Here is an 18942-nt window from a genome sequence, read left to right as displayed (position 1 = left end):
GTGGCTGAAATTCAGTGTTTTCCTCAAAGAAAGACTGTACACAGCAAAGTTGTGAGCTTGGCTCAGTCACTGCCCGTTACCATCTGGTGCTGTACAGGCCAGGCTGCTTCAGTGTGACAGTCTCAGAGGGCTCTGCAGTCAGTTATTAATGTTTTAACAGAGGGACAGATTTTTGCTACACTTGCATACAGCCTTAAATTTAATGATCATTCAGCCTAAGGAGAGCTGTGAAGTTTGCCACGAAGTTGCCTCAGCCTAGCAGGGAAGATCCCTCTGAGCCACTTCCTTTCTTCCCCTGATGCTGCGTAATGGGTCAGTCCTCACAGAATGGTTGAAGGACTTGACACACAGGAATAATTTCATTGAACCAGACTTAGATAAGTCTGTAAGTTTACAGAGTGCTAAGTACTTCACAGATCAGTAGCCAGACTGCAACAAATCCTGCAGATGTGGCTCTTAGGGTGGGAAAGATCAGTTGTAGTGAAAATAGCTGTACTGTGCTACTGTGGGGGGATTATGCACAATCTGCAAACAAAGAAGAAACTATAAATAATAAAAAAAAATAAATCTATTCTTGTTCATGTAGGTACAGTAGCAGTGACCCATATAGCTGAAGGGAGAGGAAAGGAGGTGGCCAGAATAAAATCCATGGATAGAAACAACCCTGCCTTGCCAATAGTTTCCGACCCAGATGGATTTGGTGTGCCGGCAAGAATGCTGAATTTTCTTCCTAATGGAAAGAGCCTTTTGGCACTAGATACTCCTATGATTTATAGGAACAGGAAATTTTCCTAAAACTTGCAGACAGAACAGAAATGACATTGTGATAGCACTTTAATGACTAATGAAATGGTTTGAAGGGCTGGATGTATGCTTGAACTGAAAGCAATTGCTTACTATCAGAAGTAACATTTACAGGCAGTACTTTCTTTACTGCCATGTTAACAAAGTAGATTTAACTTAGATTTCTTTGGGAATTCTAAGCGCAGTTCATATTCCTTTTTACTAGCACTACAACAATCTAAAATCAAAATGAAAGAATATTCACACTCATTAAATTGATTACTGTCATTCACACACGACGCAACAAATGCTTTGATTGCCATTAACTGGTAATGACTTAGATGCAACCCAAGCCTTCTGTGGATAATGAGCAACAGTGGCATGCCCTTTGTTTTGTGTTTCCACAATTTGGGATTCTGAAGTGTGTATCTCCAAAATGCATCAAGACTTTCCAGTGCTAGGAAAAACATTACAAGTACTTGCAAGAATGTCTGCAGGATTCTGTTTGAAACTAGGTAAGCAGTACAGTATGTGGCTATGTAAACTCACGGATTATTTGCAATACTAATCTCACTGGAATAAAAAAAAGGTGACAATTTTGAAAGTATTTTGTCATTACTGCTCAGTTACAGCTTGACATAAGGACATTAAGGAACATTAAGGAATATTAAGGAATATTAAGGAGTTGAAGTTGGTTTTCAGTGCTGTTTTGCTGCCTATTGCAATGTGCTGTCTGGACTTGAACTCCTCTGAACAATGAGTCTGCTTTTGAGGGAGCCAATGCCCCACAGTATCACATAAAGTTTTTGACTCACAGTTACACCAAGGCTATAATTCCATGCTCTCCTGTTTTCATTAGCAAAGGCAAACAAGGAAATGCCTTTCTGTTCTTTTTATTCTTTAAATCTACGGCTTGTGAAAATTCAGGAGGCTGTACTGTAAATCAAGTTAGTGAAATGATTTAGCTTAAAAGTAATGTCTGTTGTAAGAAAGAAGGGAAAAGATCTGAGAGGGAGCCTGGATCATTATAAACTGGATTACAAAATGAATAATTTCAATGGCCCGTGACTGCCAGTATAATAGAGATAGCAAAATATTATGAGGTGGAATATCCTTAAACCAGATCTGCTTGCTACCAGAGGCTGGATCTTGTCAAACTAGCACCATCTAAGATGCTTGGACAGAATACAAAATAAATTCATTGTTTAGTGTATATATAAAAATCAGTCACCCAGCTACTACCAAAACTCAGTTAAGGTTTGGATATATTGATTTTGTTTTCAGTAGTGGGCTCTGTTAGAGGAAAGAAATACCAGCTACTATTAAAGCCAAAGGATACAGTATTTACCACTGTTGGCTGAAAAGGGAGGTGACGTTTCCTTATTCCTAACTCTTATCATTCTTGTACTACATACTTCTCTTTCAAAATAGGGTATCACCACCAGAGTATGTCAGGAAGTCACTAAATTTGCAGACTCCTGCTCTCCTTGGTGTCTTTTGGTTGTGGTGTGGTTTTTTTTTTTTTTTTTTTTTAACTTTTCTAGACTTCACATGAGAACTAAAAAAGGCATCTCCAAACAGGTGTTAAAAATAACCAAACCAACCCCAACAAACCTTAAACCCATTTTCTACTTTTTCAGTTTACCTTAAAAAATGCAAGAACTCAATGATATTTGTGAACTAATATTTCTGGTATGTCTCATTAAAGAATTCAAACCCAAGAATGATGAGATATGTTTTCCTCTGAAAGTAATCCCTAGCATTTCCAACCAATAAAGTCAACAAAGCTTCTTAATTTAATGGCAAAGTTTATTCATTTTTTAACAATTAAATGACAAAACATTTAAAATTTGCAGTTCAAAACATGCACATTCACCAAATGCCAAATGACATTTAACACTGCATAGAACTGAATGTGTTACTAAAAGAACTATTTAAAAACACAGTGCATTTAACATCCAGTTAAAACGAAACCTGAGAAACTACCATAAACACCGAGTCAAAAAATCTTCATTCATGCAGCTTCATAATTTCCACAACAGTTTCAGCAGTAATGGCTTAGTGGAGCTGTAAAACCTCATTTCATCTTGAATGCAAATTTTGCTGTTTCAGACTGACCGCTTTCTGCAGCGGCTAATACATATCAAACACTGAAAATCGTTATGAAAAATTATGTTGAAGTAGAAAAACAATATTAATGCGTTTATGGCTTCTATGTTACATAAAAAAACCCCCACCATAAAATATGACTTTAAAAAAGAAAACAAACAAAAACTTGTTCTGGTCACAGCTTTGCAAATACAACTCACACTCTACATGGAAATACTTTTATTTCAGTATCAACCCTCAAAAGTGGCCAACTTTGCACATTGCTCAGATGAGTAGTCCTTGTACTCACAAGCAGTCCAGTTGAACCCCATAAGAGTAGTGGTTTGCATAAGCAGGAACCAGGTTTGGAATGCTAAAATATTCCTTTGTTTAATAAAGATCTATTGGTTAACAGCGAGGAAACTGGGGGAGAGAGGGCAGAGAGGGGGAAGGAGAAACTCATTTGTTGAGTTTTGTAACCAGTGAAAACATCCAGTACCAAGGAAGCTGAACTGACAAACTCATTTGCTTACACAGCACTAGCTTCTCAATATATTATGAGCAGACTTTTAACGAAGGCATTAAAAAACAGGGATCAACAACCACCATGCATCGCCTCAGAACACTTAGAAATAGTGCCTCATGCAGACAGAATGACAAATTCATCAGAACTACAACTGCTTTTACACAATACACAAGAAAAAAAGGGAAAAACTTTTCTCCTTAAATTTAACACATATTCCAAATTACTCATCATTCAAGATGGGTTCAAATGTCATGATACACATCTTAAGACACTTAATGCTCATCTTTGTAACAAGGTGAATTTTACGGATGCATGTGGACATATAAGAATCTTCAGCTATCTCTTAGTGTTTCAAAATATTTTATTTATCATTTTATACAAATAGAATGATGACTAAGTATAAATCTGTTGAAACTGCTTTGCAAAAATATGTGTAAAATTAGGAAATGGCAAGAAAAAATTCCAGATACAAATTGTCAATAGGTTTGCTAAAATTTGTTTCCAGTTACTCTTTTGAATAATTTCTATATATATTTAAAAATAATCAAGCAAAAGTATTTATATAAGATACCCGATTTTTTAGTGGCACAGGTTAATCTTTTAGATGGAAATTTTTAATACTAACTTGCAGTGCCCATGAAAGAGATGGAAAAGTCCACGTGAACCCTCAATTTAATACACTTCTGAATTTTCAAACAGTAAGAACAGAGGCATTGTTATGAGCATTTCCGCCTCAACTGTTCTTTTTTCCTTTAAACAAACATCAGCAGAATCCCCTTATTTTAACAAAGGTATGACATACTAACAGGATGGAAGTAGATTATATTACTGTGTACTTCACCTGAAAATAAATGCATCTTGTATACTTGGCCCGATTTAAAAATGGACACACATAGATAAGATAATCTTGTATTTTAAAGTGGAATTGTATGAGCAATCAAAACCCACAGTTTTTGCCACATTTGTCTTTTTTGCTATTTTTAAGAAGTGGTATCTTTCAACCACTCATTATCAGAAAAAGTATAGACATGGGAAAAATTAATCAAAAGTAGTAAAAAAATGCATTTTGTGAAAGACTCCCTTCAAATTCTGGAAAGATGTAAGTATGAAATGCTGTCATAAGATTATCTTACAAACCTTTAAATTAGTCTGAATTTATGATCTTAGAATTGTTTCAGTAATTTTCTTCCTTTTTAAGGTAGTTAATTTGGGATGTACTTTGATGTGTGTTGTTTTCTTCAAACCATATTACAATGGTAAGACAGAATTTTATTTCATAGGAAGAATAAGAGATCATGTAAATATCTCACTGTATGTATTTCACAGTGTATTCTAATCCGTATCAACCAATTAGAACAGAAAAAAAATTTGCCCATGAACAGACTACATATAGATTAATTTTATATGAATTAAGTACACAGAAAGATTATAAAGGAGCAACAGTGTCATGGTTAATTTCAGAAATGTTTTGAAGGTGGTCTTTGTTCCTTGGATGACAGAAAATAGGGATCCCCTTTTTAGGAAAGGGGCATGCCCCTGAATTTTTTCTTGCCTTGGGTCAAGTGATTTGGCCCTCCCATATTGATCCATCTATTTATCTATGGCTTTTCTGAAGGCAGCTCTTGTCTACATGACTGACTGGCAGTACTGTTTCTAGTTCCCTTTCTCCTTGTGCCTGCTGTTTAAAGATCACTCTGGGCTAGTGAGAGGAAGACTCTGCATAATAAGCATATGAAATGCAGACTGCCTTCCCACTGATACACCTTCCTAAACAGGTACTTTCATATAGTGCCTTCTGTTGGGCTTTCTCGGTGTATTTTTAAGTTTCTCTTAGAATGGAGGATAAGAAATTTGGGTAGTGAGATTAATTACATGTTAAGCACTTAGATAGATGAAAGTCAAGGAGGTAAAGTCACTTTTAGTATATGACAAATGAAGGAGGGCAGAGAGAAGATGAGACAGGATGACTTGTTATGATTTGGAGAGCAAAGAGGAAATACTTAATTTAACAGATCACTGGGGATATTGTTCTGCTTTTCCATCTGGCTGATCTCCATTGAAAGGAAAAAAGAGATCATTCCTATGCAATGCACAAAAATTTACTTAACAGTAAAACCAACTGCTACTATATAAAATTGTATTTTTAATGTAATTGTGGTGGCTTTTAAACCCAGAATGAAACATGGACTGAAGAGTGGCGAGAATTAACTAAATTTTGAAGTTCAAGTAGCCTTTCTCAGTTTGAAGCCTGACGGTTGGATGGTAAGCTGAGAAATACCAAGTATAGCTACTTAAAAAATGTATCACAATGTTCTCATTTAATACCACCCTCTTTTTTTTCCCTCATACCAGGTGTGTATCTTTTTCTGCAGTCACTTCCTCTCCATTTTAATTCAACGTGAGAGTATATAAGGATTCTGCATGACGTGTAAGTTGTAAAGAGACTGCTGCAATGTATTTCACACCTTTATAGGAAGTGACTTTAGTGCAAATAAACCAGTACATACCACAGACTAGCTAAGGGCATGCTTTGCTCTGTATTTCAATGTATGCATTTCAAATAATCCTAGTATAAAAATGTTGAAAATTTGATTAATTTTAAAAAATAAGTTTAAACAAACTTTCCTTTGAACCTACAGTATAAGCAGATACAACTAAGCATCACAAAAATAATTAAGTTTGCTAAAGGGAAGTAAGGCAGAGCAATTCTTAAAAATTGAATAAAGTATTACGTGTACTCCATTATACAAGTTGGCAGCCATATTCAACATACACAATACTAAATGAAAATAAGGGGAAAGCTTGTATAAGGCCAAAGGTGCAAAGACTTGCAGTTTTGAAAGCAAATGCCAAAAAGGCCACTCAAATTAGATTCACTATACCTTCTCCTCAAGTGTGGAGATCCAAGCATGCAGTTCTGAGATCAGGACTGGAGATAGTTTCCTTTCAAATTGTTTCTAACAGAAAACATTTATGGAACTTCTTTGGCAAATGTTTTTAGATTAGTTTGACACAAACATCTATGAGCATCTTGACTCAAAATCTTTCTTAAAGAAGGTGAATTAACACCATTAAGATACTGGGTTTTTTTCAGCACTTGTTGAAATCAAAGGCTTGTTATCAAATGTATTTAAATATATTAACACTTAAAAACCTTCACAGATGCTAGTTGATCTGTCAATGTAAAGTACATTTAGCAATCTGACCACTGCCCTTCTAGTACATGACCAGTATTGATCCAATTTCATCGTAAAATAAGCAAGCTGGCAAGATACAAGGTAAATTCCAATCTGTTTACAAAGGCTAAGCAAATACTTGTTAAAAATTTAGAGATGGTGTGTTACAGTATAGTTGCACAGTGCTTATGTCTACTGAATACACAAATCCAAACTTTATGGAACAAGACCATCATAGATCTTTCAATGTCTGATAACTGGACCATGGTCGCAGCTCCCAGCAAAGATCTAGCAGCCTGTCTCACAAAAGTAACATCTAAGGCCTAGATGTCCAGCTGTGTTCATTCACCATTCCTCAGGCCTTTGCTTTGTGGTATCATAAGCTCTTATGACTTCAGACTGGGAAACAATTCCATTTTCATCTTGAGAGAAGGCATAGCCATCTGCAGATACAAAGTGAAATAGAAACAAATTAAGTTTTGATAGTTGTAATTTTTTTAAGCTTTAATAAAAGCAACTTAACAAAGGTGAATAGAGGGCAATAAACTTCTTTTCAACAGTAAGAAAAATCCTGTGCCATTTCTTACAGAATTTTGTCGTTATGAAACAGCAGAAAGAGCTCTGCACAGTACCTTAGGTATGAAGGGTCACTTAACCACAGGCAAAGAAAATGGTCTAATCCTAATGGGTTTAGGATACTGCACTTTTACTATAAATAAAGGCAGTGAAAGGCAGAATTTTACTGCTGTTATTAATGGGTATTAATTTTTGTCAGTGAACACTTACGAAGCAAGTTTTGTTGCAAAGAGTCAGAGCGATACAAATTCACATGGTTCTTCTTAAAAACATTCTTCAGTAGTTGGGCTCTTTCAGTTAAGCTAGAGAGAAAGTAGACACATGAAAAATATTTACTTACTAACTACCCTACCCGTTTCATTCACTGTGATTCCCTTTGATATTCACTGTGAATTACAGCCTGTGTTTCAACAAATTCCAACCTATCACTTAAACACTTCAAATGCTGAAAAATCCAGCCTCCTCTCAATGTAAAGTGGTCTAAAATTAGTTCAATTAAAAAACAGATGTATCTTATGTTTAATATGAGTATATAATGATTTGATATTGCTACAGTTTTGCTAGATTAGCAAAGTTGTCTCTTGTGCAATGATGTAGTAAGAAAAACAGATTTCACACACCTTATGTCACCAAGTTTTGATTACTCAAATTACTTTTTAATATTATTGTCAATTAGCTCAACAGACTTACCTTCCCAGGCTATCAACCAGACTAAGTGGTGCAAGGAAGGGAACTAGACTGCTTTCCTTACTAGATTACCATTCAAGCCATTAAATTAGAAATGTTCTTTCTTTCTTAAGTGACTCTATACTTATATATGAAGCTGAACCACTGTTAGAGCTGGAGAGACTAATGGTTTATCTCATCTTTCTGTTACCCTCTAATCTGGTAGTTAAAGCATATGGTGAAAGCATGACTTTGAAAACCGTCCTTGGAAAATGAAAATAAACCTACTATTTCTACACCCATAGAGGACTGCTAACTGGAAAATCTACAGGGTAAGGTGATAGGCAGGGGAAACTGCTTCTGTGGCCATGTTTTGAATGAAAAGATGGAATGAGATTTCCTTGTAAGAACAAAAACTAGGTACCAATTCAGGAAGGTAGTTCACATCTGCTGACTTAATCAAGACTGGAGAGGCTGAAGTACTGAAACTCATCTTACTCTCAATGCTTTCCTAAGCTAACTCTCTGGGGATTTTTTTTTCATCCAGCTTGCTCCTCTATGCTGTGTAGGAGCCTTCTTTTTTAGTTCAGAGCTGTAAACTGTTTAAGTGACATTCATAAAAAATTAGGGACTGAAATCTAAACTGCAAGAATACAGAAAATGAATAAATAAATCAGTATTTTCATGTAAAATTGAAGGATGGAAGACTATGGGTATGCTTAGTTACAGTTGCATCTCCTTTGCAACACATCTGTGAAATCCTTGTTAATGTGAGTTGAAATCAGAAAATTTCTATTAAATGTCTAGCAGGTGTTATTTTCTAATAAAAAACATTTCATTTAAAACATTAGTATGCCTATTATACCGTTCTTGGTACCATCATTCCTTGCTTGTATTCCCAAATGGAATGTTCAGATTGAATCACAGAATCACTAGGTTGGAAGAGACCTTCAAGATCATTGAGCCCTAACGCCTCAACTAAACCATGGCACTGAGTGCTATATCCATGCTCTGTTTAAACACATCCAGGGATGGTGACTCCACCACCTCCCCAGGCAGACCATTCCAGTACTTTATCACCTTTTCTGTAAAACACTTTTTTCTAACATCCAACCTATATTTCCCTTGGCGCAGGTTAAGGCTGTGTCCTCTGGTTCTGTCAGTTGCTGCCTGGTGAAAGAGACCGACCCCCACCTGAGCACAGCCACCTTTCAGGAAGTTGTAGGGAGTGATAAGGTCACCTCTGAGTCTCCTTTTCTCCAGGCTAAACACCCCCAGCTCCCTCAGTCATTCCTCACAGGGTTTGTGTTCCCAGCCCCTCACCAGCCTCGCTGACTCCTCGGGATGTGCTCAAGCATCCCAATGTCCTTCCCAAACTGAGGGGCCAGAACAGGACACAGCTCTCACGGTGTGGCCTCACCAGTGCCGAGTACAGGGGAAGAGTGACCTCCCTGCTCCTGCTGGCCACTCTGTTCCTGATACAGGCCAGGATGCCCTTGGCCTTCTTGGCCACCAGGGCTCACTGCTGGCTCATGTCCAGCCGGCTGTCACCAGTACCCCAGGTCCTTTTCTGCCTGGGCACTGTCCAGCCACACTGTCCCCTGCCTACAACATTGCAGGGGGTTATTGTGGCCAAAATGCAGGACTTGACACTTGGACTTATTAAATGTGATCTTATTGGACTCTGCCCATCCATCCAACTGTTCCAGGTCTCTCTGCAGAGCCCTCCTGCCTTCCAACAGATTGACACACGATCCCAGCTTAGTGTCATCTGAAAATTTACAATGAAAGACTCAACACCCTCATCCATGTCATCAATAAAGACATAGAACAGAACTGGCCTTTACAGGCAATTAGACACAGTTATAGAAAAAAAAAAATATTTTATTAATTCCTGTAACCCTCACAGTAAAGAATTTCTTTCTAGTATCTAAACTAAGCCTACCCTCTTTTGGTCCTATCACTACATGCCCTTACAAAATCTTCTGGCTTTCTTGTAGGCCCCCTTCTCATAAAAAAAAAATAAAATAAAATTCAGATACACACTGATTACAACAGCTATCCAATACAAGAATCTTGACCTGTTATCTGTGGAAGCTGAAACTTCTATTTTGTGTTATAGTATTGCTAAGATGGGAGTGGAGAGAGAGGAAAAGTTTCTGAGTTATCATTCTCACTATTTCCAAGTTATCTTTTAATCATGCAGTGATTTATATATTCTTATTTTATTTTGGCATTTAATGAGAACAAATCCCTTCTTCTGCTGTAAGAGAAAAAGGTACTCCCACAAATATACACACACTAGAATAAGAAAGTCTCATATATATATCTTAAACAGATGTAGAGGACATTCCTCACCCATTTAACTACTTGCTCTCTACTGGTAACTAATTAATCTGAGCTTCTGCAATTTAGGAGACTCAAAAATGTTTACAGAAGTTGAATCAACTTTTTGTAGATGCAAGAAAGTCAGTTCATCAGATGATTTCTTTAACAATGAATACTTTCTCCATGAAAGGTAAAGTTTTGGCTCTATCACCTGAATTGTAATACATTAAAAAAATAATGGAGGGAATAAAATCTTGAGAGATATTGAGTTGTGTAACATCCAGTGATTTGCATATAAGGTGGATGCTTGTATCCTTCGGAAATACTGGTCTAAAAGTAACTGTGGAGCAGAATAAGATCTAAGAAAGATATTCTGGCAGGTAACTAAACAGCTGTCATGGAGCACTCATAACTATTTAACTGCGGGATAAAAAGATCATTACAGAAGCGGTGGTGAAAACACCAAGTGCATCTTACCTATATAAGAAGGGATTTGGAAGACTTGCTGTGTGTAGAATGAGGGAAAAGCATCCTACCTAGACAATTGAAGTTAAAAGTAGATGAATTGGGAATACAAGGGAAGTCTTGGGAATGCAAGTAAGAGAACTAAAAAGGTAGGTTACCTTACCTTTTTCTATACCTACAAGGTGTTCCCCTTTTAGCACTACCCAGTACTAATGTCTGCTTTCTTTTCTGTAACTCATTCTTCTACAGCTTTTGCTCTTTGCAAAAGAGGACAGAGCATAATTGCTTCAAAGCTCAGCACACTGATAGATGAGGGAGTTAATTTGGAGGAAGATATTGCCCTCAATCTGCTTGAATGACCACTGCCACTGGAGAAAAGCATGTGAAACAATCAATTCACATCACTTTTAAAAGCAAGAGAACTTACTCTTGCAAGCAATGGCTAGGTCTGGCAGTGAGGAAGGAAAATTAAGCTTGAAGCAGGAGTTGCCACCAACTAGGGGATTCTGCAGTACTTCCAGTGTGAAGCTGCTGCTACAAAGACAGCATATAGAGCCTGAGAGGAGACTCCATGCAGGTACGTCCTCTTCTATAACCCACCACACTAGACTAGGTGTTCCATGGGTGGCAGGATGAGCTTCCAGGCCTCTTGGAACCCCAGTTCCTTGTTACCAGGAAAGATGAACCCAACTAGAGACAAAACATTCTTGTGAAAGCTCTCATACAAGCTGGATACTGCCCCATTAAAAATGATGGTTATCACCTTGGTATCTGATGTAACTTGATCTCAACCTGGTAAAACCTAGTAAATCCCACTGAACTGGAAGAGGGATACAATAAGATTGCTAAAGTATCTTTATGAACAAAACGTACTTCATAAAAATTGAACATATAGTAAAAGAAGTGGCTATGTTTTTTCTGGTCTCTTTCTGTGCATAGCTTGGTAGGAAAAATGCCTTCTTGGCTATGCTTTTTGCCATGAAGATACTAAAAGAACAGCAGTCCAAATAAAAGAAAGAAGAGGAAAATCAAGTATCAGCAGTTTTGGCTTTTTTTTAGACTTCACGAAACTCATGAAAATGAAGACAAGGAAAGAAAGCTCTAGCTCAGCCAGATGGCACTAATGAATTGGAAGGGGGGGAGAGGGGGATTTTGTCATCTCATACATTCAGTGAGTGCTTGCTACAAGTTCAGCTTGGGGTTAAAAAGTCTGAAATATTTTAGTGAGTGTACATCTTTATGCTGTGTTTTCATGCAGCAAGTGTCCAATTGTTAAGTTTTACCTTCTCCCTTTTCAAGTTATTGTCCTGGTCCATGAAGGAGGATGTAACAAGGGAATTCTTGTGGAGTCTAAAGTTAAAAATTTTACTCACTTCATATAGGTTAATCAAATCAGTTTGCTCTGGACTGGAATTAAATACAAAACCAGCTTGTTATATTCAATTTCAGAAAATACTAGACACATTTTTTGTTTTACCCTAAGCTACTGAACAGCTTTTATAGAATTTCAATTTTGTTTTTTGTGCTTAGACCCTGTTTACGGGTATACTAGAAAATGATGCAGATTTAAACTCATTTTGTTCTAACCCATTTTCTTACTTGGTTTGTGAATTATTTGTTAACACAGGCAAAAGTCACAGAATTAAAACTGCACCTCAAGCTTGTTCTATACACAAGAACAAGAAACCAGTCAGCCACAAAGAAACACATCAGTTAAAGCTTTTGGTAAAAATCTCTATGTAAGCCCATGAAAACACATATAGGCTCAGTAGACCTGAAGGTCCTTCACAGATGCTTTTCATTTGTATGGATTTTAAAAAATAACCTTTTGTCTTTGGTACATGTATAAAGCTAAAAATATTTAGCTTTGTTTTTCAAGACAACGTTCTACAGATTTTTACTGTACCTCTTGCCATGCACAACTGCCCCAGGATCCTCAGACTTTGCTTCCAACTCCTGAACTTCATCTACCAGTGTCTTGTAAGTAGCTCTCTTTACTCTGTAAGTACATACAAAATACTGCCAGACTTACTCTTCTTGAAAATAGAACAACAGATAGTTTTAATACTTATATAAATATTCAATTTATAAATCCGTTTCCCCCGACTTGAAACTAGAAAGGAGAAATAACAAAAAACAAATCTAAAGAATGTATTTTATCATCTGTTCTTGCAAATTAGAAACAAAAATATTTATTAATAAGACACTACAATTATTGGAACATTTAAAATAGTAATAACTCTTGTAATGAAGTTTTAAAAAAACAAATGCGGTAAAAAAGAATTTTATATAATCACCAGAATTGGTCTCAATTTGTTTTTTATTATATTAGTAATTAGAACACACATTGAAAAGTCAGTGCTGTCTTCTGTAAACACTGGCATTTCTGTACTCACACTTTGTATACTATATCAAGAAGTAAAGCTGTCATAGGAATACACAGAAGTCCCATCCAAAACACTCCAGAGCTGAACATCATAGCTGCCTGAAGAGAAAAATGCACAAAATGCGATGTCATGACAAGAACTAGCAAAAAAAAATCTTAGGAATAGCAAGTAGTTTTTGGAGGCTATCAAAAGAAAATTTAAATGAATTATTCTAGTCTGACTGATGTGAAATAGAACTTGAACTCCTTTCTAAAATCCCCTGAGCTGCAACATAAATCCAGTAAATAGTAAGCACTATTTTGTGTCAGGAAGCTGGTAGAAAGATACACTGCTTAGCTCTTTGCAGGGGGGAATCACCCCTCCACAGTGCTGCTCTATACCACTGTGTTGATTACAGGCTTTTCCATTAAAATCGGATTTATCAAAAATCCACCCTTTTCCAATTTTCTCAATACATTAGGAGCATAGTTTTTCAATTTGCAGTCTACTCTAACAGGATATAACGGTTTCTGACCCTTCATTTGGATACTGGACACTGTTACAATAATCCAGCAATATAACTTGGATCAAAGTTTTCTCCCACAGAACTCGCTGTACCACAGTTCCCACACTGCCACAGACTCCTGTTAAACAGATTGCTTAAAAATGAGAAATAAGGAAACAACTTTTTATGTAATTATGAAATTATGCAACATATTGTTAAATGAAGATCTAACACATAATAAATGGTGAAATTTTTGAAAACCACGTAATTGTTTTTATCTGCGTATTTGTTTTTTTCTGTACACCGCTATATATAATACATAGGAATTTCTTCTGTTCATAACTTGGTCTGTAGAAATACTAAAAACTAAAACATATTGAATGGCCAAAACAAACATCACAATATATGGACATCAAAGAAAAAAATATCTTTACCCTGGTAATTCATGCTCAAATGCCTACATTAATAATATTATGGATGCAAAGAGTATGATACTTACTGCAGCATGTTACTACAGGTTTGAATTGCAGTCAGTATTAGAAATGCTTTTATAATGTAATTTGATTGTAGAGAGGCTGAAAGTATTATCACTACACAACAGTAGTGTAGTGTAGTTTCAAATCCTTTGTTTCATTATTTGGAGACTAATTTCTTTCACAGGTTAAGTCTCAGTATGTAAAATAAATAACCCGAAATTTTACTAGTTTTAATTAGCAGACAAATAGTAGGTAGCCTGCAGTAGCTGAAGTCTAATTTCTCAACATGCATACATGAACATTTAAGAATTATACTCAAACATGTTGATATATGAAAATAGAAGTGAATTATTTTCAGAAAAAACCCTAAGTCTCATATAAGCAAAAAAGTTCAATTTACCTTGTTTTTGTATCCAAATTCCTAATGACATTGATTCTTTGGAAAGCATTAGAATGTACTTTAAAAATGTGGTAGGTAACCTTCCCATGGCTATGTTAAAAGGACATAGATATCACCCTGAGATTCTACTAACTACTTCTGTCAACACTGCCAGCAAAGGTGTAAACACTGAGCATTCAAAATAAAACAATTCATATTTTCAAAAGGGGAAAAAAGGAGAAAATTTTGTATCAGGAGGAAATGTATTAGAGAAAAAATGTATCAGCAGTCACTTTAAAAGCAAAACCTGACTTTTGACATATTTGATGAAATACTCATTTTCTGGAACAGGAGCTAATGAGAAACGTCTATCATAAATGCATTTTGCAAGACATTTTATAACTAACTAGCAATAAGATAGTTCCCTTAAAACAACAACAAAAAAAAGCATAAAAAACCAATTTTAACTAATTACGATTATTACTTCCTATAATTAACAACATTTTTTTATTTCTAAGAGCATAGCGAAGAGCTGTCCTTGTGCTAGCCACTCGGTATTAAATGTTTGCTGGTGAAACAGCAAAAGTGATAATGTAGGTCTTAGGATGTTAATTCTGACCATTGTAATGCTAACTATGAATGGAGGAACAACTGGCGCCTACTATTCACTCCATCCAGCCTTTGGCTTTACAAATGAACAACATGAATTGAGGTAAAAAAAAAAGTTTTTCTGCGTCATATTTGAAAGCCTGTCAGATTTTTTTTCTTTTACAGAGTTAATCCAAACCTAAAAGATTTAAAGCCGACATTCGCATTAAAGACAGAGGCCCTCTTTGTATTTTTTGGATGAAGAGGGGAAAAAATAAAATCCCACAGAGGTATTTCCTTCCTTTCTGTACAAGAAAGCTCCCCCCTCACTCTGTAGAAAACATTTTTGTCTCTAACTTTTCACATCTCTCTACACATAGGCAGGTCATCTGGGAAATGGCAAACCAATCCCTTTCAGACAATGGCACTAACAGGAGCAGCCTGTTCTGGGGACGGACTCTGGCTGCCTCTGTTTGTGGTTTACAAATTGTTCCTAATGTGAGAGATTTGTGGTCCATGCCAAGTCTTCCCCCTTTAGGCCTTGTGAAACCAAACGGAATCTGCCACAAAAGTGGCTCCCAGGGGAATTCAGAAGTAATCCAAAATGAGAGCTGGGAAGCCCAGTTTATTGTAGGACTTACAAATCCTGCAGGGAAGATAAATAACTGGCTGTATGTGTAGCTCATGCTCAATATTAAGACTTTCAAAGATAAATTAACATTTTTTTAAAGTTTATATTTTTATATAGGTTCTCATTTTTCAAAAAAGAAAAAATTGCTGAGAAATACTCCTTTTCATGATTTAGTGGCAGATAGAAATCCTGGCTGCAAAACATTTTTAAAGCACTGCTGAAGATGTAGTGTTAGGAAATTACATGTCAGAATGAACAGAGAATATTTGCTTTTTCCTCATTATGAAATGATCTGCCAAAACAGCTGGCTCAGATTTTAAAAAGCCTTTAAAAATAAGAAGAGAAAGATGAAAACAGTGGTAAAATTCTTGCTGCAGAAAAGCTTACCCTTTTCAGTTTATCTATTTCAAGTATCATCTAGGTACACATCTCCTTCCTATAAACTACAAAGCTATAAAATACCTCAACAGCATCAAACCAGCTAAAGTTTATCTTTTCAACCTACTGAAAAAACTTCATTAGTAGCAGTAATGTGCATGTGTTTGCCTCATATATATGCCAAAGTACTTACTGTTGTAGTACTAAAACAGATCTGCATTAACCGCCAGTGCAATGAAGTTCCTACAAGTAAGTTTGTGTATTGCCTCTAGTCTTTCTTTGCTGTGTGGAGTTTGAAAAACATCTTTTACCTCCTTTTAATTATGAACTGTGCTACTTAGAATTGCCAAGAATTAAGTTCCTCTCTATTAGGATCTCTGGTTATTAGATATATTAACCAACACAGACCACTGGAAGCAGAGAAGATAAATTGGGCAGTTCAAAGATGAGCTCTGCTGTTCCTGTTTGAGAGAATGAGAATGTAGCTACTGAATATGGAGAAGGATCTTTGAAGCATATCTGGGAATAGCAGATTCTGGCTCACAAATAAATGTCTGCTACTAGACCAAGTACAATTTAACGTGAAGGTTTGAGGAGTAAAAATGGAAGCTACCTATTGGGAATTAAACGGAAAAATAAAAACCCTTTGGACAAATACTTTTGATTCCTAAAGTGAAAGATGAAAAGAAAACTTTAAATATAAATTATTAAATAGTTAAAATATGTTAGTATCACAGTGGTAACATAATTTAGGCTTCCAGGTGAAGACAGATGATTAAAATGGGTATGTTTTATGTGATGAATTCCAATTAACTTAAAAAATCATCAATAAATCACTTTTCTTTTTAAAGTAATAATATTCTCCAAAAATGTACACTTTTTTTTTGCCCCAAAATGTTTTTTGCCCCAAATAAGATGTTAAAATAGATATAGAAAGGAAGACATACAGATTACTGACTTTTGTTTTGTAAAGACTCACAGGTCTTAAAAGACAAGCTGGGAAAACTTGGAAGGGGGATGAAAATGTGCTAAAACAGTAGGATAGTGGCTATAGGGGCCTTCTCTTGCGAATGGACTTGAGAAATATTTTGGACTATGAAGGAAAAGCCTAGCTTTTATTGTTGAATTATTTCAATGTTCTTGAAAATTTAGTACACCAGTTATTCCCCCTGAAATGGAGACACAGATTTTGGATAATATTTTAATCCACTGGTTAAAAAGCAGTGCAACAGCAAACAAACAAGCAAACAAAAGCAAAACAAAAACTCACACTACCCTAGATATTATTGAAGAATGACCATATTCCACAAGTTTGGTGATAATGAAGTGAGAATTAATAGACTTTGGTATTTGCTTACCATGCAGAGCTCAAAGCTATTTTTTGAAAAACATATTGCCACCTCAGTTATCTGCCAGGTTCCCTTAAAAGCATGGCACAGTAATTCTCTTGTTTGGAGGAATTTAGAGAAATCATTACTTCACAAATTTTAGGGGCGTTATTTATAACTCTCCCTGCTAACACTGAGGAAAAGCACCATAGCAATTTTTCTTAAATATACAACCATTTAAATTTATTTTATATGCTGTATTCTGCAGAAGTTATTAAAAAATATTCAGCTGTTTTTTAAAAGTGCCAGAGACAAGTATCCATTAACAGCACCTTTTACAGCTGGAGGGACAACACAGCAGGGTGCAAAAGCTCTAAGATCCTCACAGAGAAGCTGTTGATGTATGGGCTGGATAAAGGACTGTGGGATACACTGAAAATGGGCTAAATGGCAGCTGGTGATCAGTGTCAGGCTGGCTGGGGGCCAGTAACTGAAAGTGCACCCCAGGGGTCAATACTGGGTCCAGTTTCATTTAACATCTTCATTAAAGATCTGGATGAGAGGCAAAGTGTATCCTCAGGAAGTTTGCTAATGACACAAAATGGGGGGAGGAGTGGCAAATGCAGTAGAAGATTGTGTTGCCATCCAGACAAACCTCAGCTGAAGAAATGGGCTGACAGGAATCTCATGCAGTTGAACAAGGAGGAATGCAAAATCCTGCACATGGGAAGGAACAATCCCAGGCAGCAATATATCCTGGGGCCACTCAGCTGGAAAGCAGCTTGGCAGAAGAGGACTGGTGTCCCAATGGACATGAAGTTGAAAATGAGCCAGCAATGGGCCCTTGTGACAAAGGAAGTGAATGGTATCTTTTGGCTTCATAAGACAAAGTATTGCCAGCAGAGGGGAAGGCAGGTCCCCTCTACTCAGCACTGATGAGGTTACACCTAGGAAAGTCTCCAGTTCTGGGCTCCCCAGTACAAGAAATACAGCCTTAGTGAAATTAGTCCCATGTCCTGAAGTGTATCTCATACAGGAGAGAAACCTGAGATAGCTGGGACTATAGCCTAAGAGAAGGCTTAGGAGGATCTCTCACCCTGAGTGCAGGGTGCAAAGACAGAGCCAGGCTATTTCCAGTGAAGCCCTGTCACAGTACAGGAGGCAAGGAGCGCAAACTAAAACTTGAATCTGAACATCAAGAGAACCTTTCTTACTGTGAGGGTGACTGAACAGGGACACAGGTTGCTCAGAAATGTTGTAGTGTCTCCATCCTTGGTAACACTCAAAAGCTGTCTGGACACAGTCCTGGGCAACTCGGTGTAGTGTCGGAAGCATTAGACCAGATGGCCTCCTGAGACTGTTCAACTGTTCTATGATTGTATTCTATCCTAAATACTTTGCTTTGTAGGCTTTGCTCTACATTAGACTAAAACCAATTTCCACTTTTGAATCAAACTTTATACAAACATCTTACTAGAGAAGACCTTTTCATTAGAGACCAAAGTATCTATATTTTCAAAAAATTATTTGGTGTTTTTGTGTAAAAAAACCCAGTGTAGTAAAGGCATTAAAGGATGCATATCTAACATTTTAATAAGCATGATTTCATATAAGCAGGATACTTGGCATAATATAGAGAGAAGCAATGTTTAAGAAACCAGTGCTGTCAATATAGTATATTCT

At 36.5% G+C, this 18942-nt stretch overlaps 1 protein-coding gene across 6 annotated transcripts in view; it reads right to left on the bottom strand.

The window, feature by feature from the left end:
- Window positions 1–2580: 2580 nt before the first annotated feature.
- The window catches only part of ATP8A1 (ATPase phospholipid transporting 8A1), a 97633-nt gene continuing 81271 nt past the window's right edge, over window positions 2581–18942 (bottom strand). For all 6 annotated transcript variants that reach the window (XM_041402677.1, XM_041402678.1, XM_041402675.1 and 3 more), the window contains 4 exons: window positions 13005–13093; window positions 12515–12607; window positions 7360–7451; window positions 2581–7016 (listed from right to left, as the gene is read on the bottom strand). In XM_041402677.1, coding sequence (XP_041258611.1) covers window positions 6919–7016; window positions 7360–7451; window positions 12515–12607; window positions 13005–13093 — 372 coding nt within the window. In that variant the 3' untranslated portion in view covers window positions 2581–6918. The remainder of the gene's footprint in view (window positions 7017–7359; window positions 7452–12514; window positions 12608–13004; window positions 13094–18942) is intronic.

Source organism: Onychostruthus taczanowskii, unplaced genomic scaffold (assembly GCF_017590055.1).
Source record: "Onychostruthus taczanowskii isolate IOZ18803 unplaced genomic scaffold, ASM1759005v1 scaffold2, whole genome shotgun sequence".
Classification (NCBI taxonomy): domain Eukaryota; kingdom Metazoa; phylum Chordata; class Aves; order Passeriformes; family Passeridae; genus Onychostruthus; species Onychostruthus taczanowskii.
This window is presented reverse-complemented; position numbering and strand designations above follow the sequence as displayed.